Below are 17,398 nucleotides of genomic sequence, written 5' to 3' on the forward strand. Positions count from 1 at the left end.
GTGCGGCAGGGCTCCCAGGGCGCTAGGGTGGCAGGGCTTCAGGCCTCCCAGGGCATCACGACTGCGGGGCAGCAGGTCAGCAGTGATGAAGCGCAGCAGGGTGGCAGGGCTGCAGGCCTCTCAGGGCGTCAGGGCTGCAGGGCAGCAGGGAGCCAGGGTTGCAGGGCAGCAGAGCAGGGCAGCAGGACTACAGGGCAGCAGGGCGGCAGGGCGGCAGGGCTGCAGGCCTCGCCAGGAGTCAGGGCTTCAGGAAAGGCAAGGCGGCTGGGCTGCAAGCTTCCCAGGACAATAAGGCTGCAGGCTTCATAGGGCAGCAGGGCAGGAGGACTCCAGGCCTCCTAGTGTGGCAGGGCTGCGCGCCTCCCTGGGGGCGGCAGGGCTACAGGACTCCCAGGGCGGCAGTGCTGCAGGGCTCCCAGGGCACTAGGCCTGCAGGCCTCACAGGGTGGCAGGGCTGCCAGGCATCAGGCAGGTTAGCAGGGCAGCAGGGTGCAGAGCTGCAATCCTCCCAGGGCAGCAGGACTGCAGGCATCGAAGGGCGGCAGGGCTACAGCCCTTCCAGGGCAGCAGGGCTACAGTGCAGCAGGTCAACAGGGCGGCAGGGCTGTTTGCCCCCACGGCGGCGGGGTGCAGGCCTCATGGGACGGCAAGGCTGCAGGGACGCAGGGCGGTAGGTCTGCCGGGCAGCAGAGGGAAGGGCTCCATGCCTCCCAGATTGGCGGGGCTGTAGGACTTTAGGCCTCCAAGGGCAGCAGAGCAACAGGGCAGCAGGGTGGGAGGGCTGCAGGCCTCAGAGGGCGGCAGGGCTGCAGGGCTCACAGGGTGGCAGGGCTGCATGGCACCAGGCAGGGTACCAGGGCAGCAGGGTGGCAGAGCTGCATGCCTCCCAATGCTGCAGGGCAGCAGGCATCGAAGGGCGGCAGGGCAGCAGGGAGACAGGTCTGCCGGCCTCACAGGGCGGCCGGGGTGCAGGGCAGCAGGGAGGGAGGGCTGCAGGCCTCAGAGGGCGGCAGGTCTGCAGGACCCTCAGGGCGGCAGGACTGCAAGGCAGCACAATGCAGTCGGGGTTTGCGGGCTCTCCTGTTGGCACCACTGTCAACAAGCAGACGGCCTTCGGTAACCAGCCAGGTATTCTCCACACTCCTCATTTTACCACGACTGGCTTTGGAGGTCCCAGTGGGATCCCTAGCACTGGGAACACTAGCCCACAAGTTACAGGTACCACTACAGGCCCACAGACCTGGTGGGGCCTGCCGTCCTCAATGGCTCACCATTTACAGCTACTCCTACAGGCCCACAGACCTTGGTGGGGCCTGCCGTCCTCAATGGCCCACCACTGATGGCTACTACGACAAGCTCACAGACGTTTGTGGGACCTGCAATCCCCATGGATGGGCTTAATGTGCCCATGCCAGGTTCCATTCGCTCACAGGCCTCTGGAGCATTCAACGTTGGAGCTGGACTGAAGGGGACATCCAGCACCCCTTCCGCTCGTCCTCTTGGTCAGATAGCCTCCAGTCCATCGCATGGAAGTCCAGCTGCTGCTACAGGAAGGGCAAGTACTGTCCCAGTAATGGGACATGCTTCTAGTGCCACTTTCCATCCAGACATCTGGGGCCCACTTGCCCAAATCACAGGTGGTACTGTGATGGGAAACAGCACCATTCCCCCTGTTGGAGGCGCTAGTGCGCCCACTGCCAATACGTGTCCCCAAGGGTCACTGGGACGAACAAAATCCGGGGAAGGAACCCCCCCAAGCCACAGCACTTCTCCGTGTGGAAACGCCACCACCACAAAGGTCTGTGTGTCAAAGGTCGTGCGTGTTTCCCTCTTACAGAGCACCAGGGCCTTGCCTGGCCACACGACCTCACTTTTAGTTGCAAGAAGCAGCACCGAGATCTCAGTGCTTCGATGCACTTCTAGTTCTATCTTGCCGCCAGGCACCCGGGGCCTTCAGGCCTCTCAGAGCGTCAGGGAAGCAGGGCAGCAGGGAGCCAGGGTAGCAGGGCAGCAGAGCAGCAGGCAGCAGGGAGGCAGGGCTGCAGGAATGGCATGGCCGCAGGGCTGCAGGCTTCCCAGGGCAACAAGGCTGCAGGCTTCGCAGGGCGGCAGGGCTACAGGGAAGCAGGGCAGCAGGACAGCAGGGCAGCAGTGATGCAGGCCTCTCAGGGCAGCAGGACTGCAGGGCAGCCGGGCAGTAGGGCTGCAGGTCTCCGCGTGCGGCAGGGCTGTAGGGCTGCAGGGCGCCAGGGCTGTAGGCCTCGCAGGGCCACCGGGCTTCAGGGCAAAGGGCGGCAAAGCTTCAAGCCTCCCAGGGCGTCAGGGCTGCAGGCCTCTCCGGGCGTCAGGGCTGCAGGGCAGCAGGGCAGGAGGGCTCCAGGCCTCCCAGGGAGGCAGGGCTGCAGGCCTCGCAGGGCAGCTGGTTGGCATGGCTGCCGGGCAGCAGGGCAGCAGGGCTGCAGGGGAGCAGGGTGGCTTGGCTGCAGGGCAGCAGGGCTGCAGGGCAGGCCCTCGGGGAAGCAGGCCCCTCACCGCCTCTGGGCCTTGGGGGGCTCCTGAGCTCGCCTTCCTCGGCTTCCCCAGGGAAGGGGGGCCACGCACAGCCTCGGGGCTGAGTGCTCCGGGCCTGGCCGCTGCAGGCCCAGGCCGCGCCCCTCCCCCACGCTGGCGGTTGCCAGGCTGGTGCTCAACCGCCTCCGCCCCTACCCGCCCCGCCCCGCCCCGCCCCGGTGGCCCCGCCCACCTGGGCTGCTGCTGGGGGCGCGGCCCCAGGCCCCGCCCACTGCCTGCCCGCGGAGGGGCCCCCCGGAGTGGCGGGCTCCCGGAGGTGTTCCAGGGACACCTCACAATGGCTGGGCGCAGGGCTCAGCGGCTCAGCTGTGCTGCCCCTGGAGAGGAGCCAGGCGCCTCGGAGACCCTCCCCCAGGCCCGGCGCTCCGACCTCGCGACTCTCGCGCACAGTAGCCCTAAATGGGCAGCCTGCTTTGTAGGTTTCTTCGCCCTCCCCGCCGCCGGCCCCTGCCCGGCCGCGGTCGCCCGCTGCTCACCCCTGCCTGGGACACCGCCCATCCTGGCCGCGACCACCCCGCCGTTCCTGCACCTGCCCCCTGCTCTGGGCGCAGGCCATTCCTCCGGGATCGCAGGCCCCCACCAGCTCGCTGCCACGTGGAGCCCAGGAGGCGGTACCCGCTCCCCCAGGCCGCGTGCCCCCCTCTGGGCCTCCTCCCCGTGGTGAACTGGAGGAACCCTCCGGGTCAACCTGTGCTGGCTGCGCGCAGTTCCCTGGGGTGCGGGCCCTCGAGGACTGTGAGGATCCCTGCTCTGGGGCGCAGGTTCCGGCTCCTGCATTCCCTACCTGCACAGGAAGCCAAGGCTGCGAGTCAGGTACCATCCCCTCCCCTCCCCCTTTGCAGCCCACAGGGGGTGGAGGAGAAGGTCCCAGAGCACCCCGGAGAACAGACCGAGGCTCTTGGTGGGAGTGGCCGCCCCCAGAGCAGTGGGGGGACACCCCTGACATCTGAGCCCCCGGACACCAGTGGCGTTCTCCGCCTCCACCAAGCCAGCCCTGCAACTCTGGACCGCCGTCTCGTGCCCTCCGGAGGGAGCTCGTGGGACAGCACCCAGATGGCTCCCGTGTCCTCCTCTGAAGGCCGCGTTGCCACCTCTTCATGTGGCCCCGTGGGAGATGCCCTCGCGAAGGCCGACAGGGATGCGGCAGTGCTCTGGGGCCCAACCGCATGCCGCCCCTTGCCGCAGGAGACGTGCACACAGGCGGCGGTGGCTGAAGACCATCAGCCTGGGCAGAGCACGCGGGCCGGAGCGAGGAAGGACACGCAGGCTGAGAAGCCCTCGGGCGTGTCGCCACGGAGCCCTCTCCCACCAGCACCTGCCAGCAGGAGGCAGAACAAGAGGAAAATGGCCATGCCCCTCTGTCTGCCATTGCCGCCACCACTACCGCTGCTGTGGGATCGAGGGGACTTGCCCGCACCCCCGAAGCTTCCTTGCGTGGCTCTTGACAAGGACCCAGGCACCTTGCCGAACACCGAGTGTCCCAGGAACACGACCTTGAAGGACAGAACAAAGACCTTGGCAGACTGCAGGGCCGCTCAGCCTGCCCCCTCCTCCCCCCCACTGGCCTCGGAGACTGCAGGCTCCCCGCCCCTGGCCGCTCACGCTGCCCACGGCCCTGTTCCTCCCACCGACTTGGCTGGCCCTTCTGCCAGGCCCCCGATCCTCTCTGTCCCGCCGTCGTCCCCAACACGACATGCTGGTCGGGAAACAGGACATGGAGTTCCTGAATCTCCTCCCCTGGCTGTTCCCGCCGATTCTCTTCCTCCCCTTCCTTCCAGTCCCATTAGGGAAACTCCACTTGGCGGAGGTCCTCCTCCCCCAGGCAGGGCTACGACACCCACCTCTGACCGCCCCACACCTTCGAACACCTCAACCTCCTTACACCCACCCTCCTGCACAAAAGAATCCCCAACCCCCATGTGTGTAGACTCTCCCCCTCTCTTCCTGACAGCCCCTCTCCCAGGCCACTCCACACATAGCTCTGTCGTTGCAGTCCAGCCCGGCACCTCTAAACCGACTTCTTCTCCCACCGCAGCAAAGTCATCTGCTTTGACCTCCAAGCCTATTTCCAATCCTGGTGTCGTGGACATGGACACTACGTCCCCTTCCCGGGCTGTCATCTTCAGCTCGCCCCCACACTCCGGGATGAGCTGTCCTCCGTTTTCCCGGGGCCATTGCAGTATGAAGCAGAGATGCCCTGCGAAAGTTGCAGCATCCACCAGTCTAACTACGTCGATGGCCCCCGGCCCCACACCACTTGCTGATCAACTCTTCAGCCTCCACATCACCCCTCAGCCCACACATGGGACTCTTGCTGGGAGACAGCAAACAGCTGTTCTTCCCAGTGCTCCTATCGCCACTGGCTTGCCCAACCTGAGTTCTGGGGCCACCACCACTCCAGTAGGCAGCACCTCTGCAAACACCCAACCTCACTCTGACGCCGAGGCCATGGATACCACATCGCCCTCCCGGGCTGTCATCTTCCAGACCCCCCTGGGTCCCAGAAGAACCACTTGCCACTTTACAGGGCGCTTCCTGGTTCTGGCAACACACCACCCGGTAGCAGCACTGCCTTGGCCCATGGCTCTACCACTTTACCTCAAAAGTCAGCCATCATACAGGCCTCCGTTTGGATGCATCCTAACCCAGGAATCGCCCCTCACTCTGACCCCGATGCCATGGATACCACATCTCCCTCCCGGGCTGTCATCTTCCAGACCCCCCCTGGGTCCCAGAAGAACCGCTTGCCACTGTACAGGGCGCTTCCTGGTTCTGGCAACACACCACCCGGTAGCAGCACTGCCTTGGCCCATGGCTCTACCAGTTTCCCTCAAAAGTCAGCCATCATACAGGCCTCCGTTTGGATGCATCCTAACCCAGGAATCGCCCCTCACTCTGACCCCGATGCCATGGATACCACATCTCCCTCCCGGGCTGTCATCTTCCAGACCCCCCCTGGGTCCCAGAAGAACCACTTGCCACTGTGCAGGGCGCTTCCTGGTTCTGGCAACACACCACCCGGTAGCAGCACTGCCTTGGCCCATGGCTCTACCAGTTTCCCTCAAAAGTCAGCCATCATACAGGCCTCCGTTTGGATGCATCCTAACCCAGGAATCGCCCCTCACTCTGACCCCGATGCCATGGATACCACATCTCCCTCCCGGGCTGTCATCTTCCAGACCCCCCCTGGGTCCCAGAAGAACCACTTGCCACTGTGCAGGGCGCTTCCTGGTTCTGGCAACACACCACACGGTAGCAGCACTGCCTTGGCCCATGGCTCTACCAGTTTCCCTCAAAAGTCAGCCATCATACAGGCCTCCGTTTCGATGCATCCTAACCCAGGAATCGCCCCTCACTCTGACCCCGATGCCATGGATACCACATCTCCCTCCCGGGCTGTCATCTTTCAGTAACCCCCTGGGTCCCAGAAGAACTGCTCCCACTGTACAGGGCGCTTCCTGGTTCTGGCAACACACCACCCGGTAGCAGCACTGCCTTGGCCCATGCCTCTACTAGTTTCCATCAAAAGTCAGCCATCAAACACCCCCGTTTCGCTGCATCCTAACCCAGGAATCACCTCTCAGCCCACAATTGGAGGTCACAATGGGCAATAGCCTAACAATTGCTACCTGATAGGAAAAACAGTTGCCCCAACACAGGCTATCGGCCTGGCCACTCCTATAACTCAGCCACCCGGAGGGACCGCAATGCAATCGGGGTTTGCGGGCCTCCTTTTGGCACCACTGTCAACAAGCAGACGGCCTTCGGTAACCAGCCAAGTGTTCTCCACACTCCTCATTCTACCACGACTGGCTTTCAGGTACCACTGGGATCCCTAGCACTGGGAACAGTAGCTCACCAGTTACAGGTACCACTACAGGCCCACAGACTGTCATGGGGCCTGCAGTCCCCAGTGGCTTACCAGTCACGGCTACCACTACAGGCCCACAGAGCTTTGTGGGACCTGCAATCCCCATGGATGGACTTAATGTGCCCATGCCAGATTCCATTCGCTCACAGGTGTCAGGAGCATTCAACGTTGGAGCTGGACTGAAGGGGACATCCAGCACCCCTTCCGCTCGTCCTCTTGTTCGGATAGCCTCCAGTCCATCGCATGGAAGTCCAGCTGCTGCTACAAGAAGGGCAAGTACTGTCCCAGTAATGGGACATGCTTCTAGTGCCACATTAAGTCCAGGCACCAGGGGCCCACCTGCCCAAATCACAGACAGCACTGTGATGGGAAACAGCATCATTCCCCCTGTTGGAGGCGCTAGTGTGCCCATTGCCCAGACATGTCCCAAAGGGTCACTAGGACGAACAAAATCCGGGGAAGGAACCCCCCCAAGCCACAGCACTTCTCCGTGTGGAAACGCCACCACCACAAAGGTCTTTGTGTCAAAGGTCGTGCGTGTTTCCCTCTTACAGAGCACCAGGGCCTTGCCTGGCCACACGACCTCACTTTTAGTTGCAAGAAGCAGCACCGAGATCTCAGTGCTTCGATGCACTTCTAGTTCTACCTTGCCGCCAGGCACCGGGGCCCACCTGCCCAGCATGGAAGTGGTGTGAAGGCGGGGAACAACATCACTCCCAAGACTGGAAGACCTGGAATTCCTGCTTTATGTCAGCATCATGGGGGCTCACCTGATGCAAACACAGATGAAAACACCATCGTGTCTATGATGGCAGCCCTCTGTATCAGCAACCGCCCTCAGAACCCTGGGGGCCTACCTGTGTCTAAGGCACCTGGTGCTACCGGGAACAGCACCGTACCTACTGCGACTGGACATCATAATGGTCCCCCATTCCTACAGAGCACACAGAACCCCTGCAAACCACAGCACTGATGGTGCAATGGCGGATACCGCCATGCCTTTTAGGGAGAAATCTCCACTCTTGGAACACGTGGACCTGCCCCTGGTCAGGGCACCCCTCTGACTTTGGTGAGCCAGCACTGTGGGTGCAAGTTCTTGGTCCACTGTTCTGTGCTCTGCGCATGGCTAGGGTACCTTCATAACCTGCCTAGGAGCCGCCACCAACTGGTTCCTTTCTTTTGTCATGAATCTCAACCTCTACGGAACAGATATTCCCCCACATATTCTGTGTCATAGTAAATGGATTTTGCTGTATCGGAGCCTCAATGGGCTCTTATCGTTCCCAGATTACGTAGATATACTTCTACCTCTATAAAACTTTGTTCTTACTAATCTGCCTTTGCTCGTGTGTCTTTTTGTCTCAGCAGTAGAGAAAGAATTAACCTATGTGGGTGTGGTGGGTTGAACCAGAGTTTGTGCCAAATTTTCTGTGTCTCAGTGACTGGAATGTGGAAGTAGCCACAGGTTCTGGCTGCACGCACAGACCCCTGAAATCTGCATTTTGAGTGTAAGGGATGGGAATCCAGGAGGAAGGAAGGTCCAAAGGAGGGAGAGATGAGGTGACTCGTCCTTGCCTCCACCCTCTGTGCTTCGCTCTCCTCTCCCTGACTCTGACCTCAATAGAGGTTGAATAACCCTTGATGAGTGAAAGGAAACCACCCTATGATTTTAGTTTTCTGAAACTATTTAAGTGTTTTCTTGGGTGCCTTCTTAGTTTAGACTTAGGCCAGTCTTTCTTACGTGTTCCCACTTCACCCAGAGAAGACAGATTTGAGCCCGGAGAAACAAATGGAAAGAGAGCACATACACGCCTGCTCTGTCTGTATGTGTAAGAAATTTCAGTTGACTTAGAATTTATTGTGCTTCTTAAGCGCACTAGAACAGGTCCTTTTCAATAATCAGCCCAGCTCTGATCTAAATCACTAAAATATCAAATCACCTGTGTGGTCAGCAGGGAGGCAGGGAGGCAGGGTTGCAGGGTAGCAGAGCAGCAGGGCAGCAGGGCAGCAGGGCAGTAGGGCTGCAGGGCTACAGGGCAGCAGGGAGGCAGGGCTGCAAGCCTCTGAAGGTGACAGGACTGCAGGGCAACTGGGCGGAAAGGAGGCTTGGTGGCAGGGTGGCAGGGCTTCAAGCCTCCCAGGGCATCACGACTGCAGGGCAGCTGGTCAGCAGGGCTGCAGGGCAGCAGGGCAGCAGTCCTTCAGGCCTCCCAGGGCTCTAGGGATTCAGAGCATCAGTGCTACAGGCCTTGCAGGGCTGCAGGGCTCTGGGTGCAGGGCCGCAGGACTGTAGGCCTCACAGGGCCACCTGGCTTCAGGGCAAAGGGCCGCAAAGCTGCAAGCCTCCCAGGGTGGCAGGGCTGCAGGCCTCTCAGGGCCTCAGGGCTACAGGGCAGCAGGGAGCCAGGGCAGCAGGTCAGCAGGTCTACAGGGCAGCAGGGCAGGAGGGCTCCAAGCCTCCTAGTGCAGCAGGGCTGCCGGCCTCCCATGGTGGCAGGGCTCAGGACTCCCAGGGCGGCAGTGATGCAGGCCCCCAGGTCGGTACGCCTATAGGCCTCACAGGGCGGCAGAGCTGCATGGCACCAGGCAGGGTTGCAGGGCCACAGGGTGGCAGAGCTGCATACCTCCCAGGGCAACAGGGCTTCAGGCATCAAAGGGCGGCTGGGCAGCAGGGAGGCGGTCTGCCGGTCTCACAGGGCAGCCGGGGTGCAGGGCAGCAAGGCAGCAGGGCAGCAAGGCCACAGGGCAGCAGGGCGGCAGGGCTGCAGGGCAGCAGGGCGGCAGGGTGGCACGGAAGGTGTGTGGCAAGGTAGCAGGGCTTCAAGCCTCCCAGGGCATCACGACTGCGGGGCAGCAGTTTGGCGGGATGCAGGCAGCATAGCAGCAGTGCTTCAGGTCTCCCAGGGAAGCAGGGTGGCAGGGCCACAGGTCAGCAAGGCGGCAGGATGGCCAGCCTCACAGGGCAGCCAGGGCAGTTCAGCAGGTGGCAGGGATGCAGGTCTCCCAAGGTGGCAGGACTGCAGGTCTGCAGGGCAGTGGGCATCAGGAAGGCACGGAGGCCAGTCGGCCATGTGGCAGCGCTTCAAGCCTTCCAGGGCATCATGACTGTGGGGCAGCAGGTCGGCAGGGATGCCAGGCAGCAGGGCAGCACTGCTTCAGGCCTCCCAGGACTCCAGGGCTTCAGGGCAGCGGTGCTACAGGCCTCGCAGGGCTGCAGGGCTCAGGGTGCAGGGTGGCAGGTCTGCAGGCCTCACAGGGCCTCCTAGGTTCTGGGTAAAGTGTGGCAAAGCTGCAAGCCTCCTAGGACAGCAGGGCTTCAGGCCTCTCAGAGTGTCAGGGCTGCACGGCAAAGGGAGCCAGGGTTGCAGGGCAGCATAGCAGGGCAGCAGGGCTACAGGGCAGCAGGGAGGCAGGGCTGCAGGCCTCCCAGGACAACAAGGCTGCAAGCTTGGCAGGGCGGCAGGGCTTCAGGGCAGCAGGGCAGGAGGGCTCGAGGCCTCCTAATGTGGCAGGTCTGCGGGCCTCCTAGGTCGGCAGGGCTGCAGGGCAGCAGGGAGCCAGGGTTTCAGGGCAGCAGAGCAGGGCAACAGGGTTACAGGGCTGCAGGCCTTGCCGGCATCAGGGCTGCAGGAATGGATGGGCGGCAGTGCAGCAGGGCAGCAGGTCTGCCGGCCTCACTGGGTGGCCGGGGTGCAGGGCAGCAGGGAGGCAGGACTGCAGGTCTCACAGGGCATCTGGGCTGCAGGTATGGCACTGCAGCAGGGCTACAGGGCAACAGGGCTGCAGGCCTTGCAGGGGAGCAGGGCAGCAGGGTGGCAGGGCTACAAGCCTCATTGGACAGTAGGGCTTTAGGGGAAAGGGGTGGCACTGATGCAGGCCTCCCAGTGCAGCAGGAATGCAGGGCAGCAGGGCAGTAGTGCTGCATGCCTCCCAGTGCGGTGGGGCTGCAGGTTTTTAGGCCTCCAAGGGCGGCAGAGCAGCAGGGCAGCAGGGTGGCAGGGCTGCAGGGCGGCAGGGCTGCAGTCCTCGTAGGCCAGCAGGGCTGTAGGGCAAAGGGCTGGAGGGCTGCAGGCCTCCCAGGGCGACGGGGCTGCAGGCCTCGAAGGGCGGCAGGTCAGCAGGGTGGCAGTGCTACAGGACTCCCAGGGAAGCAGTGTGGCAGGGCTGCAGGACAGCACAGCAGCAGGGCTGCCAGCCTCACAGGGCAGCTGGGGTACACGGCAGCAGGGCGGCAGGGCTGCAGGCCTCGCAGGTCGGCCGGGTGGCAGGGCAACAGAGTGGCAGGGCTGCAGTTCTCGTAGGGCAGCAGGGCTGTAGGGCAGCAGGGAGGCAGGGCTGCAGGCCTCTCAAGGCATCAGGACTGTTGGGCAGCAGGTCGGCAGGGATGCAGGCCAGCAGGACAGCAGTGCTTCAGGCGTCCTAGGGCTCCAGGTCTTCAGGGCAGCAGGGTCAGGGTGCAGGGCAGCAGGGCTGCAGGCCTCACAGGGCCGCCTGGCTTCAGGGCAAAGTGGGGCAAAGCTGCAAGCCTCCTAGGGCAGCAGGGCTACAGGCCTCCCAGGGCATCAGGGCTGCAGGGCAGCAGGGAGGCAGGGTTGCAGGGCAGTAGAGCAGGGCAGCAGGGCTACAGGGCAGAAGGGACGCAGGGCTGCAAGCCTCGCAGGGCATCAGGGTTGCAGGTATGGCACTGCGGCAGAGCTACAGGGCAGCAAAGTGGCAGGGCTGCAGACCTCGTAGGGCAGCAGGCCTGTATGGCAACAGGGCAACAATGCTACAGGCTCGCAGGGCCGCAGGGCTATGGTCCTCCAGGGGGGCAGGCCTGCAGGCCTCAGAGGGCAGCAGGACTGCATGGCACCAGGCAGGGTAGCAGGGCAGCAGGGCAGCACGTCTGCAGGGCAGCAGGGCTACAGGCCTCCCAGGGCGGCAGGGTGGCAGGGCTGTTGACCCCCAGGGCGGCGGTGTCCAGGCCTCACAGGACGGTAAGGCTGCAGGGAAGAAGGGCGGCAGGTCTGCCGGGCAGCAGAGGGCAGGGCTGCATGCCTCCCAGTGCTGCGGGGCTACAGGGTTTTAGGCCTCCAAGGGTGGAGGAGCAGTAAGGCAGCAGGGTGGCAGGGCTACAGGCCTCGTAGGGGAGCAGGGCTGTAGGGCAACAGGGCAACAATTTTGCAGGCCTCCCAGAGCAGCAGGGCTACGGCCCTCCAGGGGGGCAGGGCTACAGGCCTCACAGGCCCGCAGGGCTGTAGGGCAGCAGGGCAGCAGGGGTGCAGGGCTGTAGGTATCACAGGGCGGCAGGGCTACAGGCCTCCCAGGGCTAGGGTACCTTCATAGCCTGTCTAGGAGCCACCACCAACTGGTTCCTTTCTTTTGTCATGAATCTCAACCTCTACGGAACAGATATTCCCCCACATATTCTGTGTCACAGTAAATGGATTTTGCTGTATCGGAGCCTCAATGGGCTCTTATCGTTCCCAGATTACGTAGATATACTTCTACCTCTATAAAACTTTGTTCTTACTAATCTGCCTTTGCTCGTGTGTCTTTTTGTCTCAGCAGTAGAGAAAGAATTAACCTTTGTGAGTGTGGTGGGTTGAACCAGAGTTTGTGCCAAATTTTCTGTGTCTCAGTGACTGGAATGTGGAAGTAGCCACAGGTTCTGGCTGCACGCACAGACCCCTGAAATCTGCATTTTGAGTGTAAGGGATGGGAATCCAGGAGGAAGGAAGGTCCAAAGGAGGGAGAGATGAGGTGACTCGTCCTTGCCTCCACCCTCTGTGCTTCGCTCTCCTCTCCCTGACTCTGACCTCAATAGAGGTTGAATAACCCTTGATGAGTGAAAGGAAACCACCCTATGATTTTAGTTTTCTAAAACTATTTAAGTGTTTTCTTGGGTGCCTTCTTAGTTTAGACTTAGGCCAGTCTTTCTTACGTGTTCACACTTCACCCAGAGAAGACAGATTTGAGCCAGTAGTTTTATATTAACTGCTCAGTTAAGAAACTCTGTAGGATAACGGCTTTTTTCCTTCCATGAGGAAAAATGATGTTTGTGCATGTCAGTGACAAAGAAATATCTCCCAAGGACTTGAAAAGGAGTGGTGATTAAGAGTTAAACTATGCATCACTGTGCTTTACCTCTGAAACCAGTAATACATTATATGTTAATTAATTGAATTTAAATAAACACTTAAAACATTTTTTAAAATAGTGTTAAACTATGGAATCAATATATTTTCTAAAATGGAATATAGAAAGATAGTCATCTAAATGTGAAAGAATGACTCTCAGGGCTGTACATTTTGACTGTAATATGATTATCCAGTGAAGTTATTTTCATAATATATATGAAGTTAGAAGATGGCTCTAAAAAATTAAGAGTTAGTCACCTATAAAAATGTAGAAAAAGTAGTGTACCCAGAGGTAAAATTTGGAAGTACACATCAAAAGGCTGGCCGTGTAAGAGTTAAATTAGTAAGTGGGTTCAGATTTTCTGTCTTTGGCCATTTCATTTTGGCTATCATAGCATAAGAGATGAGAAGTGACAATCCTAGAACATACAGGCTTTGGGAACTGTATTAAAAGTGTAAGATTATTCCATGATTATCTGGCTTATTAAGGACAATCGAGCCAGATCACATCTCAGTAGAATAGATGTTTCTGCTATTAATCATCCTGACATGAGATTAATCCTACAATAGAGAATTAAGACTTGCAAAATTAGGCCTGAAGCTATGACTGAAGACACCATTTGTTCCCTCTGGAGCTAGGAGGGAAATTGGCTTGAACCTCATGACTTTGAAGGTTCTACAGCAGATCTGGTATTGAGTGGTAAACTGTCCCTTGACAGACATGGATAGGCTGGGATCCAGGCCAATAACTGGTCCTATAAGAGGCTCTAGGGTCATCTGAAGTTGTGAGATAGTTTGAAATCTCTTCCATTATCCCTAAGCTTCAGTAAAGCCACATTCAAATGGACTAATCTGGCCTCAGCTGCACTGAGGGAGAACTATAAAAAAGCCCATGCCCCAGATGTGGAGCCAAGCAGGGTAGAGAACAATATGCCCTCCCTAGTGGCCGTGATGAGATTATAACCATTGTCACTGGAGAGAGGTAGCCAACCCCAATGGAGTGATTGCACAAGTTTTTCTATTACCTCTGGCTCTGGTGTAGTGGCAGCTGGGTGAAAGGAAGTCAGTAGGATTGTTTCTGGGCACACATAAAGAGGACTGTCATGGAATGCAGGAAGGACCTTAAAGATATGTTCATTTCTGTGATTGGGAAGTAGGGTGGAGGGGTCATAGATTTATAAAAGAGAAGTGAAATTTATTTTGAATCACAGACCACTCTCTTGCTCACACGATACAAACTCTAGCCGCACAGAACCTCTTCTAGGTTTATTTCCTGGTCTAGAATGATATTACCTTCCTTTTGACATGGCTTGCTGCTTTATATCTTTCTTGCTCTGACTGGATGCTATCTCCTCATGGAAAATTTCACTGAACTCATAAGCAGATGACCAACTGGACATTATTCTCCATCTTATCATCCAAAAATAGAGGCATAGAATGTTGTAATTTTTAAAATTTTAATTTATCATTACATTCATAACGTGACATTCTATTTTCCTTTTATTTATTTTTTTAAATATTTTATTTATTTATTCATGAGAGACACACAGAGAGAGGCAGAGACACAGGCAGAGGGAGAAGCAGACTCCTCACAGGGAGCCCGATGTGGGACTTGATCCCAGGACCCCAGGATCACACCCTGAGCCAAAGGCAGACACTCAACTTGCTGAGCCACCCAGGTGTCCTGACATTCTGTTTTCAAATGTTATTCATGTTTGCTAGTGTAATGTGTCTTTCCCTGAGAACAGAAATTGTAGTCAGCATCCTAAAAATTTCATGATTCCAAGTCTCAGATCTGAAGGATAGATCCTGGGCTTTGGTAAATTCATCCCAATGACGTAATATGGCCTCAGATGTAAAAACACCTTCTCTGGTTCATATGTCTCCACACAACTCATCTTGCTTTTATTTCTTATTTTCACCTTCCATAGAAAAGGCCAAATATTAATCACAATTAACATGGGACAACTCTGTAATAAATATAAATTTCATCCATATTAAATATATTACATATGCAATTAATAGAAATGTGTAGTCAATAGGGTGGCAATCTCTCTTCCATCTGAGAACTATCTTTAAAAAAAGTTTGAGATTGCGGCTCCTGAGTGGCTAAGTCTGTTAAGGCCTGCTTTTGGCTCAGGTCATGATACCAGAGTCCTGGGATTGAGTCTTGCCTTGGGCTCCCTGCTCAGCTGGGAACCTGCTTCTCCCTCTGCCCCTCCCCCTGCTTATGCTCTCTCTCTCTCTCTTTCTCTCACTCTCTTTCAAATAAATACAATCTTTTTTTTTAAAGTTTGAGATCATAAATCAGATATCACCATTCAATATGAAAGATTGTATACACATAAATCATCACAAAGTACTTTCATACCTCTACCACCTTCTTTATCCTCTGGTTATTATAATAATTATCGAGAGCAGTTTGAATATCTTTAATCAAAGGGAGGATCCCTCCATTATGGAAACTATAAGGGTAATATCTATAAGCTTGCTTTTCAAATTTCTGGTTGTTTTTTATTCTCATTTCTTTATCCATAGAAATGGATAGTCATCAACCACACAGGGCAAAAATAAAAACTAAAAGCTGAGAAAATGCAGCATTCCTCACACTGTAATGAAGGAGTCAGTATTTCCAAACCTTATGATGTTATACATCATAAGAGACACCTAAAGTCAGTTGAAGTCAAACCACTGTCTTTCATCCATAGATAATTAAAATGACCCCATGTTTCAAGACATAAGTCAAGGATTTTCAAGAGTACAGTAATCTTTAATGGCTAACCTTCAGGAAATTTTCTTTGCAACCTGGGAAAGGTACTGAAAAGAAGCTTATGGACCAAGAAGAGAATTTAATGGGCTCTTAACCCCTTTCAATTGAGGTACAAGATGTGGGATTAGGAAATGGAGCAACTATGTAAGTCTTTCCATTCTATTTTTCACTCGACTCAGAAAGAGTCCAGCTAGCAAAGCACAGTCACTTGAAATTGTACGTGCATCCTCATTCCTTTAAGTACTGAACTTTCACATTTATGAGAGTCATATAGGTATCTCTAGAAACTAAAATCTCATCTTCCTACCTGTAAACTAGTGTATTACAATAATATCAAAGAGAGTGATTTTTAATGTTATAACAGTATCAGAGTACTATATCGAAATAAATTAACATTTCTGCTGTGCTGAGAGAGTACTATAAAATTAAAATGCCAACTTTAAATCGTAAAAGGGTTAATTTCCTGACCCTGACTATGTTTAATTGTTACTAATGTGTGTTATACTAATTAAACATGCCTCCTCAATAATTATATGAAGAAGCTGCAAAGCTTTTAAGACTCCTGCTAATCCAGCACCCTCTGGTTGCTCGTTTCTAATTTGTTCATTTTAACATACCAATTATGCGAATTAGAGCAAATAAACATGTGAAAAATTTCTCTTCTGAGACTCTGACCTCAAAATGTTTTGAATCAGATGGAACAATCCCTGTTCTAGCTTAATTATTCAGTTTCTAGAGTAGATTAAAGGATTAAAAGGCTGATTTATTTAATTATGAATAAGCAGATATAGCTTGACATTTTGAAATGTTTATTGTGAATTCTCAAGCATGAAATATTGTCCTGCTTCATACAAAGAGGACTAAATGGAAGTAAAGGCACAATGAATTATGATACCAATTTTTAATGAAAACTTGATAAAGAAAATAGAGTAAGATTGTTTCGCATGTACTGTCTATGGCTAGCATTGGGGACCCCCATAAATATCATAGTACAGATGAGGGGAGCATACTGTGTCATATTGTATCTTTTTAGGCTAAAGAATTTGTAACACATAATCCTTTTGTTTTCTGTCGTTTGATAATATCTGTGAGTATATAGCTCTCTGCTTAGATCTAACCCCCTCCTTTTTTTTCAGGGTTACATTTCCCACTGGGGATGGATTTCTTTTAATGTTTATAAAGTAGAATATATCCAGAATTGCTAGATCTCCTCCTTTTCCAGGTCACCTAACAGATAACGATCATCATTTCCACTTAGTGGATGTAATGGTGCACCCTCTAAACAAAAAGGGTGGCATGTTTTTTTTCTCCTCTGGACTGATGCACAGTGGAAAATGAAAGATTCCCAGGTTGTAACACTTCCCTTCACTCAATAACTGAGTCAATATTTACAGGAAGCCAATTCAATACCTTTTATTGTGTTTTTTTCCCCTTTCTGATTATAAAAATATAGTATAAACAACGGCAGGGTTGGAAATTCCAAAAAGTAATAGTCACATAACTCCACCATCCTAAGGATCCACAATACATATTTTGATATTGCTTCTACTTTCTTTAGCTTCTTTTTGTTTTTTTAAGATATTTGAGATCATAATATACGTAGTTTCGCACCTAGCCAGTTTGCTTCCTCAATACTATAACAGCGCTCTCTGATGCAATGAATAACAGATGAATAACATAAATAACATGATTTTAGGGCACTAAATATGACTACGTGTAAATTTTTGTGAGTTCCTCTAATGTGCAGTGAGATTGTTTCCTTTCTTGTAGTGATATCTAACATTGCTATGGACACTGCTATAGATTAATTTTTGCTAGCAAACAATATATTCTGATATTTTTGAGTGGGGAATATCTTTATATATTTAGTATGGCTATTGCCTCTATGGTAAATTTTTAGTAGCTGTCCCTGGGATCATTTTCCTGAAAGCAGACATATATTATTGAATAAAAAGTATCATCAGAGTTCTGTAGGTATCAGTGTGTTTGGCCTACATGAAATATTAGTGACAGTCCTCATGGTTTTCTTCTTGTGGCAGGGGTTCTTTCAGAACATGCTGGTTGGGG

General features: G+C 54.7%; 1 protein-coding gene across 1 annotated transcript; it reads left to right on the forward strand.

Annotated features, from left to right (window-relative positions):
• The first annotated feature begins 2,970 nt into the window (after positions 1 to 2,970).
• Positions 2,971 to 7,137, forward strand: LOC129500011 (nuclear pore-associated protein 1-like). Its single transcript, XM_055310164.1, has 4 exons — positions 2,971 to 5,115; positions 5,178 to 5,980; positions 6,208 to 6,338; positions 6,392 to 7,137. Exons 1-4 carry the CDS (start codon positions 2,971 to 2,973, stop codon positions 7,135 to 7,137), a joined length of 3,825 nt encoding a protein of 1,274 aa, XP_055166139.1.
• Positions 7,138 to 17,398: the final 10,261 nt, after the last annotated feature.

The sequence above is a fragment of the Nyctereutes procyonoides genome, unplaced genomic scaffold, assembly GCF_905146905.1.
Source record: "Nyctereutes procyonoides isolate TBG_1078 unplaced genomic scaffold, NYPRO_anot_genome, whole genome shotgun sequence".
NCBI classification, from domain to species: Eukaryota; Metazoa; Chordata; class Mammalia; order Carnivora; family Canidae; genus Nyctereutes; species Nyctereutes procyonoides.

Bases quoted from the DNA above. Each gene is read 5' to 3' on its own strand.
- LOC129500011 (XM_055310164.1), top strand. From the start codon at position 2,971: ATGGGCAGCCTGCTTTGTAGGTTTCTTCGCCCTCCCCGCCGCCGGCCC. The intron at 5,116-5,177 runs GCAACACACCAC...TTACCTCAAAAG, and splicing joins CAGGGCGCTTCCTGGTTCTG to TCAGCCATCATACAGGCCTC. The intron at 6,339-6,391 runs GTAACCAGCCAA...ACTGGCTTTCAG, and splicing joins CAACAAGCAGACGGCCTTCG to GTACCACTGGGATCCCTAGC.